The sequence below is a fragment of the Xiphias gladius genome, chromosome 22 (assembly GCF_016859285.1).
Source record: "Xiphias gladius isolate SHS-SW01 ecotype Sanya breed wild chromosome 22, ASM1685928v1, whole genome shotgun sequence".
NCBI lineage: Eukaryota > Metazoa > Chordata > Actinopteri > Istiophoriformes > Xiphiidae > Xiphias > Xiphias gladius.
This window is the reverse complement of record NC_053421.1, coordinates 23768294-23779278: the sequence shown is the minus strand read 5'-3', so window position 1 is coordinate 23779278 and position 10985 is coordinate 23768294. Positions and strand designations below refer to the sequence as shown.

At 38.2% G+C, this 10985-nt stretch overlaps 2 protein-coding genes across 5 annotated transcripts; both read left to right on the top strand.

Moving 5' to 3' along the window:
* Positions 1 to 2: 2 nt before the first annotated feature.
* On the top strand, positions 3 to 1733 carry glrx3 (glutaredoxin 3). The gene has a single exon (XM_040117186.1). The coding sequence runs from the start codon at positions 33 to 35 to the stop codon at positions 1008 to 1010; it is 978 nt and encodes a 325-aa protein (XP_039973120.1). The 5' UTR covers positions 3 to 32; the 3' UTR covers positions 1011 to 1733.
* A 2014-nt stretch (positions 1734 to 3747) lies between these two features.
* Positions 3748 to 10197, top strand: apom (apolipoprotein M). Of its 4 annotated transcripts, XM_040116918.1 has the most exons (8): positions 3916 to 4082; positions 4269 to 4328; positions 4802 to 4941; positions 5896 to 5966; positions 7765 to 7899; positions 8760 to 8858; positions 8960 to 8987; positions 9102 to 10197. In XM_040116918.1, the coding sequence occupies exons 1-7, from the start codon at positions 3966 to 3968 to the stop codon at positions 8971 to 8973; spliced, it is 636 nt and encodes a 211-aa protein (XP_039972852.1). In that variant the 5' UTR covers positions 3916 to 3965; the 3' UTR covers positions 8974 to 8987; positions 9102 to 10197. The 4 variants fall into 4 exon arrangements, 3 of the variants coding, with proteins under 3 accessions (XP_039972851.1, XP_039972852.1, XP_039972849.1); XM_040116917.1 differs by adding an exon at positions 3748 to 3909 and having other exon boundaries at positions 4021 to 4082; positions 8760 to 10197; XR_005706373.1 differs by having other exon boundaries at positions 8760 to 8987.
* The last annotated feature ends 788 nt before the right edge of the window (positions 10198 to 10985 follow it).

Here is a 10985-nt window from a genome sequence, read left to right as displayed (position 1 = left end):
GTCACCGGAAGCGCCGCGCAGGGGAAAGAAAAATGGCGAATCTCGTGGAGGCAACAACCCAGCAGCAGTTTGAAGATTTCTTAGCCAAAGCTGGAAAATGCCTGACCGTGGTGCACTTCCAGGCGGCATGGGCTCCTCAGTGCGGCCAGATGAACGAAGTGATGGCCGAGCTGGCCAAGGAGCACACACACACCACGTTTGTGAAGCTGGAGGCGGAAGCGGTGCCGGAGGTGTCGGAGAAGTATGAAATCTCCTCTGTCCCCACTTTCGTTTTCTTCAAGGGAGGGGAGAAGGTGGACCGCCTGGACGGGGCCCATGCTCCGGATCTGAACAAGAAGGTACAGCGCTTGGCAGTGGCCGCGAGTCCGGGTGGAGCTGCGGAAAGTAGCACCACAGACCCGAACCAGCGGCTAAAGAAGCTGATCAACGCGGCGCCCTGTATGCTCTTCATGAAAGGGTCCTCACAGGAGCCCCGCTGCGGCTTCAGCCGGCAGATAGTGGCCCTGCTGAAGGAGCACAGCATCCAGTTCAGCAGCTTCGACATCCTGTCCGACGAGGAGGTCCGACAGGGCCTGAAGACCTACTCCAACTGGCCCACGTACCCTCAGCTGTATGTGAATGGAGAGCTGGTGGGAGGGCTGGACATAGTGAAGGAGCTGGCTGAGTCTGGGGAGCTGGAGAACACCTGCCCCAAGGCTGTCACCTTGGAGCACCGGCTGAAGACCACCATCAACAAGAACCCAGTCATGCTGTTCATGAAGGGCAACAAGGAGGCCGCACGGTGTGGCTTCAGCAGGCAGATACTGGAGATTTTGAACGGCACCGGGGTGGATTATGACACCTTTGACATTCTGCAGGACGAAGAGGTGCGTCAGGGTCTAAAGACTTATTCTAACTGGCCAACCTACCCCCAGCTCTACGTGAAGGGAGAGCTGATCGGAGGTTTGGACATAGTCAAGGAGCTGAAGGAGAGTGGAGACCTGGCATCGGTGCTGAAGGGGGAATCGTAGGTGGATTTGCCAAGGCATCAGAGAAGAGGAACAACAAGCTACGTGCCCAGATCGGCCGATTCTGTCACTGATAAAACACTACAGAAGTGCCATGAAGTGACAGAAACAATATATGAAAAGAAATTAGAGTTAATAATAGAATTACACTCCTTTAACCTAACTATTGTTGCATTTGGGAGAGTTCATGTTCTGTTTGAAGTCAAAAATGAAACTGCAGTTAACAATGGGAATTGAGAGGGTTTTCATTCAAAATTTTCCATAGAGTGTTACTGGAAAGTTTTGCTTTGAGTAATTCTTGAAAATACATCTTCAGAAATGTTTAAAGTGAAAGTCAAGTGATCCCCCTTTTTTTGGCCTAATTTTAAACACCTCCTACTTGCCGTCTGACACTGGGAAAATACTGGGAATACAGTAGCTGCCTTTAGTTCATGTTATCTGGTGTGTGCATTTCCGGCTTACATCTGTCTTTCCAGTATTCACAGCCTTTTACTTAACAGCGGGTTTATATTTAGTTAACCATTATTCGCCCGCCGTGTAGCTGACTCTTCATGCCGTCCTGTCCAGCTCCTGTCCACTCATTCTTCACCTGAAAGACAGAAAAACTGGCTTTTACCTTATCCAAGAATCACTCTGGTTTAAATACTTAGAATAAATTTGGCGTGGCACTTGTTGATTTGTTTGTTCATTGATAACATTATCATTAAACAATTTAAAAAAGCAGAATTTGTTGTTTTTGGTTATACTTACATGAACTACTTAATATGCATGAGATATAACTGAAGAATGCACAGGACACTCAATTCCATTTTCAAAAACAGAAATACTACAAGGTCTTTGACCTAATGGTTAAAAAGGAATCATGTTGAGACAGCACTAATTTTATTACAGAAAAAAAACAAGATCATTTGCTGTGTTTGGAATCATAAATACAGGACTTCCACAATTCTTGGCTGCAGTTCAACTGCTGTTAGATTCAAAGATAGCAAAATGCCAATTAACAACAGGGAGTGAACACACTAACAGGAACTCTCAGAAACGCTTAGAAAAAATGCTTTCTAAGACAACAACACTCCAAACTGAAGCCTCATAGTTTTAAGTGAACTTCAATCAACAGCTCTCAGATGAAGATTAGTTTAGTTTATTCACACATATAAATTAAAAATAGGTACAAAAACAATGTGCAGGGGTAGGCATATAGCTGAGGAGACTAGGTGTGCAAACAACTTGAATATACAGTATATATACACACTGACACAGTTGGCAGTTTATTAGGTACACCCAGCTAAAACTAATGCAGTCTAATAAATCAGTCCCTGCAATAAATCCTCCCTAAATGAAGGTTATAATGTTTTTATTGACGTTTTAGAGAGGTGCTGATTCAACTGTGTGATCATTTTGGAGGATGTAGTTTGTGGTGCTGTTGAAGTGTATTGCATTATACAGAGTGAGGCTTCTGGTATTTAGCCTACCCTCATTGATATAACGACCGTCCAGATAACACAGTACAATATTACCATAAAGTCAACACCTAACTTACATGAAAGTAGGACTTATTGTGTTTGTGTGTGTATATACTGGAAATACCGAATGTGTGTATATGATGTATGTGCAACAAATATAAGAAATTGTAATAAAGAAAACATAAAGCGCACTTACTAATTAACTAATTTAAATTTAATTAAAGGGAAGGTACAATTGAGCAAATCCATTGGACAAAACAATCGGAAACACGGCAGTAAACAGAATGAAACAATAAGCAGATAAAACACAATTGTAACCTCATGTTGGCACTAAAAATATTTAATCAAGCTGAGCTTAGAGGAAAATGCTTTGCATGCATCACAGAGACATTAATTTCTATCGTGTTGTAGTGGTCTGCTTGTCAGGACGAGAAAACAGTTTGCCGCGCTCACCTTTATTAAATTTATTAAAAATAATCACAGTTGTGCTAAGGTGTGCGAGAAATAAAAGCTGTCCTACACGGAGAGACAGATGGCAATGAAACTGGAATCCACATACGATTTTACACTGCATGAACGGTGTCTGATGAAGATTTTATCAAGCTAGAACAAAAACATTTGCAGATGAGATTCATTTGCAAAAAAATCTTGTCACCTGGACATGTGTAGCTCAGTGGATTTAATGTAAAAAGCCCCCCGCATCGCAAAAACAGAATTTCTGGAGTAGTTTACATAATTGTGTATCGTGGGAAGACAAGCTTGTTGTTTGACACCACCTTGTGGAAGTATGTGTCGAACTTGACCTAAGACCTCGCGATAATCTATACTAGAGATGAAGGGCTGAGTCGATTGATCAATTAGTCGGTCGAACAAAAGTAATTGGCAACTATTTTGATGACTAATTAAGTCAAAAATACCAACAATTTGCTGGTTTCAGGTTCTCTAATGGGAATATTTGTGTGTTTTATTAGTCCTCTACAGTATATGATATTAAACTAAATATTTTGTGTTTTTAATTTTCAGTTAGACTATACGAGCAATTTGAGTACGTCAGCTTGGGCTGTGTGAAATTTTGACAGGCCTTTTTTGTTTTTTTAACTATTTTCTGACTTTTTTTTTTTTTTTTGGTTCCCCAAAACCTGACAGAGACAGACAAGCACCAGTGTAGGCTGAGAGAAAGTACAGTTAACTTAAAACTTGTGGTTAATGATTCCTAGTAGGTGTATGTTGACAGAGAATGTGTGGGACTTCAGTCCGGACAGACCGAACTCAAACAAACTAGCAATGCTTTGTTTTTTAAGGGTTTCTGAGAGTATCTGACCTGGCATCATGTTAGTTTACTAAGACTTTCTATACTTAACTGCGCTGTTTAAGTAATTTTAAAAGAAACAACCACCTCCTACACATGATGGTGACTCAGTTAGTGAGAGTGCTTTCAAGTGAGTTTTTCTGAAAACAGATTTTGGAACATGAGTAAAGCTCCACATGTGGAAGGATGACTCATTTTACTCTAAATGTGTTTATCCTAAGTCTGTGTCTTTACGTTGAAGACCGCAGCTGTCCCATATTCAGCATGTCTCTTTTAAAGATCGGGGGTATTACAGTTGTACAGGTTAATCATTTACTTACACCCACGCTCATTTCAAGTGGCATGTTGAAACATTACACATAAAAGAGTGTCCTTATGATTTACAGGCATTTTGATCCGGTGCATTATTAAGTATTGACTCGTAAGGTTGCAGTTATGATGGGTAAAGCGCTGTCATTTTTTATCTATTTATATCATTTGTTGTATCAGGCCATCGTTCCCTGTTCCCTTCCTGAGCTGTTCCCTGCCAACACTGTCAACCGTCAGCAGGTGAGAAACAAAATGACATATAGAGTTTCTGTATTATGAAAATGCAAAATGTACTCACATCACAACCGATAGCAAAAAATGTCTCAGAGCTTTGAGTTTGGTCCCACGGTTTATTATGACGGACTGAAAACATTTTTTTATTTCTTTCACTCGCACTTTGTTTAGGATGATTTTTCAGGGAAAATTCATTTTATGACAAATTTCATTTCAGGCCAGCAAAGTTTACTGTTAGTCCCACTGTATAATGTTTAAGTTGAGTTAATCTTATGATTTTGTAATGCAGTCATGTTTTATACTTTCTGCAGATACAGAGAGATTTACCAAGATAAATATTAGACGCTGTCACACAGACACACTTTCCACTCCCTCGGTTCTTTCCTTTAGTGGTCTTTTTGCACCTTGTAGGCTTGTATCTTAAAACAGATTCCACCCCACAGTTTCATTCCACCTCTCTGCGTCTCTATGTGTTTTAGTATCTGGGGACATGGTACTTTAAAGCAGCAGTCAGTCATAGAGAGGCTGACATCCAGAAGTTCAAAGCACTGGACAACACTTTGTTCAGCTTGGAGGAGACAGCCAATGACACACTGCTGCTGACAGGACATATGCGCATGTGAGGCAGCAAATACACACACACACACACACACACACACACACACACACACACACACACACACACACACACTACCTTATAGCGACTAAATCCAAATATCTGGGAGTCCAATTAAGAGGAAATCAAAGTGAATGGAAGTTAAAATATTTCATAACACTGCATTGTTTATGATACAGGTCATGATGCGTTCAAAGAACAATTCTCTAAAACTAGTTTGAGAAGATACAGGGTTTCGGAATGATTAGTAGGGTAGGAGGGGTCTGTGTGTGCGTGTCTGTGTGTGGGGGGGGGGTGTCAGTGAAAAAAATTTGTTTTTTTTTGTTTTGGGTTTTTTTTTTTTGGACTTTTCTCTACTCTTTAACTTTATTGAAATGAAATCTGAGTAGTTTAGAGAGGAAGTATCGCTTTAGTGGAACAGCTACCTCATAGACATCTGAAACATTACAAGGGGCCCACAGACACTGAGTTTGTTCCTTCAAGCCAAAAAGGCTTGAACGCTCTTTTAATATTTTGACAATGTATTGTATTTTGTAACTTATCATTTGTTCTTTTATGTAACATTTTTATCTGAAAAGTAATAGCTACTCCTATCAAATGTAGTGGAGTAAAAAGTACATTTCCCTCTGAATAGTAGTGAAGTAGAGATGAAATGTAGCATAAAATGAAAATACTCCAGTAAAGTAAAAATTGTACTTAGGCACAGTATCTAAGTAAAATACTTAGTTACTTTCCACCACTGATAATATTAAAGGATTACAGCATGGCTAAAAACAAGAAAGGGCCATGAGAAACAACAGGAACAAGAAAGCCCAACATTATAATTAGACACCAGATATAGGGAAGTGACATTTAGAAAGTTTGAAAGATGTAAATGATGTTTCAAAAATGAAAGTCTCAGTGTTGTGTTTCTCCTGCAGCTTCAATTTATGTGTTTATTTTTTCCATATTTGTTAGGGGAGATAACTGCATAAAGCAGACCTGGACCTATCATCAAAATGCTGAAAGGGGTGATTTGGAACTGAAGGGTAACTACAGTAGATTCTGCATTCACAGAAGCTCAACACACAAACACACACACACACACACACACACACACACACACACGCAAACACACACACACGCAATCACACACACACGCAAACATACACACAGGCAAACGCAAAGACACACGCAAAAACACACACGCGCAAACACACACACACATACACACACACACACACACACACACCCACACACACACTCACACACACACGTGCACTTTCTATAGTTGTGAGGACACTCATTGACATAATACATTCCCCAGCCCCTTACCCTAAATTTAACCATTACAAATACATGCCTAACCCCAACCTCCTCATATCGATGGTTTCAAACCACAATTTGTCCACACAAACACACATGTACCAGTGTTTAAATACATTTTTAAAAATATCAAATTAATGCCAAAACATTACAGGGATTCTTACCACAGTGGGAAAACCCCTGAGCATTTCTGTTAGCCAACTCAAATCAAGGAAGTTTTATTTATTTAAACCAAAATCACAGATTTGCCTCCCTCAAGGGGATTTACAATCTACTTTTGGGTTGGTTTACAGTTTTAAAAAACTTTTTAATATAAATAAATCCAGTTCACAAAAACTTTAAATCAGTGTAATTCTGTAATAGTCTTATTCTTTAATTCTAATTCCAATTCTTCTATACTCACATCCTCACATGTAGAACAAACAGGAGGATTTCCTTTTCAAAGTCACCCTTCTTTTGCTTCACACTGGCTGAACAAACAACTACAGCTTGCCAGAACTTATCTACAGAACACAGTAAAAAAAAAAAAAAAAAGAGTAAATTAAAAAGAAGGGGAAAAAAAGGAATTTCAACAGGTGGATACCAACAGAGCAAAGAGAGAAAGTATTGCATCCAGCAAAGAAAACACTGGTACATTTTTCAAATGAACCCCCCCAGGTAATAAGTCACACTTCCAAAAATCCTAACCCTAATCCTAATGAACCATGAAATGAATAGACCCAGTAGAACTGCCCCTAACTAACAAATTTCTTAGTTGACTAAATGTCATGATTTGAGTTAATTGAAAAGTCTTTCATATTGTTTCTTCAGTGTTATTGTCCTGCCTCAGGTCACAGCTTATTTGTCAACATTATTGTGATGCAAGATATACAAGTATTATTCTCTATAATGACTCTCTCATTCCTCATAAAAAATACCATTGAACAGACATTTTTAAACTAAATTTTACCTTTGTTAGTTAACCAAGACCATGGACCCTGGGGTAAAAATGATCTGCTGGGCCCCCTATTCCTCACATCACTATGCAGCAAGTACAGTTATTTTTTTAACTGTACATGCATTTATATACTTGAATATAATAGGGTCCAGATTTGCTGCATGGTAAATTTATTAAACACATTAATTTAGGAATATGCAACATTTAAAACTGAAATAATGTATGTCTTAAATCTAGACTTTAACACGGGGACCCTGCTTAAAACATAGGTTCAGGATTTTGTTCAGTCACCTTAGTTTAGCACAAAGACTGGAAACAGGGGGGATGGTTCTAAAGCTCACTAGTTAACATGTTATATTTCATTTATTTAACCCCTCCAAAAAACCTAGGTCTACCTAAGTTGGTAATTTGGAAATTTTCTAGTTGGTAACTTATCCATTTAGAGAAAGCAGCTTTAGAACACTTCTGCTAATGATTAACCTTTTGGCCCATTGGGGGTATACAACAGCATGCCCACTTTGTCCTGCGTCACTTACTGATCAGTACTATTTCTGCTTTACCGGTGTCTTGTGGTTTTTATCCAGGAAGGCCAGAGCGGAGGAACCTGCTCTGGAGCGGCAAGTGGGCGAACTGCGCCAGCTGCATCATTTTCCAGGAAGTGGAGCCACCTTTAAAGGAAACAGACACAGTCGACTCCCTCAACAGATTGATGCTGTATGGTAAGCCATCTTAAAGGAGTAGTTCACTCCAAAATAACAATAATTTCAGCCTCCAACCAAATTATTGCCTTCTACATCTTAAGTTAAATTCCCGTAAAACAGCTCATGCTTCACTGAAGTTATCGGTTACCTAACTGGTTATACATAGTTTGTTCAGTTATATCTCTGATTAGCTGTAGTTTGGTAGTAGTTTGGTCAGTTATCTCTCTTATTAGCTATAATTTGGTCAGTTATATTTTTTGTAGCTATATTTGGTGAGTTATCTAACCAATTAGCTCTAGTTTGGTCGGTTAGCGCTCTTACTAGCTTTAGTTTTGGTCATAGTTTGGTCAGTTATCTAATCCATTAGCTATAGTTTGGTCAGTTATCTCTCTAAATAGCTGTAGTTTGGTAAGTTATCTCTCTTATTAGCTGTATTTTTGATTTTAGTTTGCTCAGTTACCTAACCGATTAGCTGTAATTTGTTGAATTACCTCTCTGATTAGCTGTAGCTTGGTCAGTTATCTCTCTTATTAGCTGTCATTTGGTCAGTTATATCTCTTTATTAGCTCTAGTCCGGTCAGTTATCTCTCTTATTAGTTGTAGTTTTGGTCGTAGTTTGGTCAGTTATCTAACCAATTAGCTGTAGTTTGGGTCAGTTACTTCTCTTATCAGCTGCAGTTTGGTCAGTTATCTGTCTGATTAGCTGTAGTTTTTTCAGTAACCTGCCAAATGATTACACTCCGGGCCCGAAAATCCAATATTCACCCTTTAATCTTCAAACGACTGAGTTACTGGGGACTGCTGCAAAATTCAGGAAATCACGAGGTAAACACTGGATTTTTGAACTAACTAACTTTGTCAATTACTTTACATGGTAGCTCGGCAGAGTGATGTGGACTCTGAGGTGGTGACAACATTTCTGCAAAACTCGGCTTGTAATAACATGTTGGCAAGTTTCAGACTACCTCAACTGAAAGGTATGTCTTTAAGGCAGTTTCCAAATTTGTTTGGAGAGGTTGATGCATCTGAATCTCAAAATGTTTCTTTTTAAATCTAACATTTATATCTGCATTTACAGAGTTTTGCACCTAAATATTAACACTGAGGTAGGCACGAATATTACATTTTACTTCTGTTGTCATTTCGATGATCTTTCATACCAAACTTGGTCCATCCCTGCTGATGAAATTACAGTTCAGCCTTCCCACACTTTCTTACAGGATGTTGCTGTGACCTTGGACACCCAAGATAATACGTTTATTTCTTGTTTTCCAAGTGTAACAGTGAAATAAATACATCAAAAATACAGGCATTTTCCCCCCTCTGGAAATGTGTTGTTTTATTCACTTCTAACAAGAGACAAAGAGTGAGTACCAGCAGTTTTTTAAATATCTGAAGATATATAATGAGAACCATTGATTTGTGGTGTCAGCCTTTGTGCCTTTCACTTTCAGTAAAAAGAACCACAGGTGCAACAGCTTGAGTTGAGTAAAGAAAAACACCTTTGTGGGGGAGGATCCACCCAGCAAAACCCCAGGGATTTCCCATGATGCCACTGAACAGAAATACCTGTTCACATAACTTGAATGAAGGTTCATTCATGAACAATTCAGTAATGGCTTAACTGTAATTACACACTCAGATATACTCGGTTTGCTGGAGTTTAATAACAAATCCTCAAAGAAACATTATTTAAAAAACCCGAAAGTGGCGGGTCAAATGTGATGCATTTTATATAAATACTGATTCATTAAGACTTTTAAGTAATGTTACGGATTGGTTTCAAATAAATAAATGACTTTTTTGCTGCTTAGTGTTGCAATTAGATATAATGCAGATTTTATTCATGCACAGTTCATGAAAGTTTTGTTATTAACATGGAGTTTTCCTCAGAAAAATCTCTCTCCTGCACAGGAAGTGACAGTTGTTACATTCAGAAAACAAGCAACAACAGTTTATTCAGAATAAACATAAGTAAAATCATGTGAGCAGAAACATGTTTGTGTCCTTGCTCTTGTTACCACAGTAACTAATAATCCAGTCACTTCCACCTTCTTTGTAACTCACCTTTACTCAGGGCCAAACATAACGCAGCATGATTGTGTAATCCATGTTTATCTCTGCCTCATCACCGCTCAGCATGACACAGTGATGACGGCACGCACCGAGTGTACGACAATCTCTCAAACATGTAAGTAGTAAACAAATAAAGGTCACTTAGTAACGCATTTGTTGGTGAGATAGACTAGGGTGGGGGAAATTCTTTGGGAGATGAAAACAAAGATACACATGATAGTAAAACAAATGAGGAAACAAAAAATTTTTTGCCTGTTTTGTGTTTGTGATATTGGTGTGGTGATTCCTTTTCGATGTTGATATACTTCATTGGATTTTTATGTTTATCACTTGTTTATGTTTTGGCACCTGGGTGGAGGGAGTGTTGTGGAGGTCAGTCAGGATAGTGGTACCAGAACCACAATATAAATCTACTCAGAACTAGAAAAACTTCAAGATAAATCTAAAGTAAAAAGTAAAGTAAAAATATCCAAATCAAGTTCAAAAATAAAAGCAAAAAAAAAAAAAAAACTCTCAACAAACCCAACTGGCCCCGTGAGAGATGTTATATATAGAGATATTATATATTATAAGATTAGTGCATCCATGTGAATTTTGCTTTTTTGCTTGCTGCTTATTTAAGCTATTTTTAGCTAGTCAGAGCTTCCCAGTCCAGTCCAGTGGTTGCCAGAAGGTCTCAAGGTAAAGAAGAAATCTGAGGATCTGTGAGATGATGAATGATGAGAAATGAAATAAAAAAAAAAAAACCAAAAAAATGTTATTTGTTTTTTTTTCTTTTTTTTTTTTTTTTTTTCTTTTTTTTTTTTTTTTAAAAAATTTTTTTTCAAAAAAACATAAAAAAAAAAAGAAAAAAATAAAACAAAAATAAATAAACTTTTTGTTCACTTACAAGTGAGTAACTACCAACTGGTAGCAACATGAGTAAAAGGATTGCCAGTGTAAGTAATTAACAATATTGATTTTGATTACAAGACAATAACCATATGTCTTGCCACTTTGGTCTTTACACCATATTATGAATAAAAATA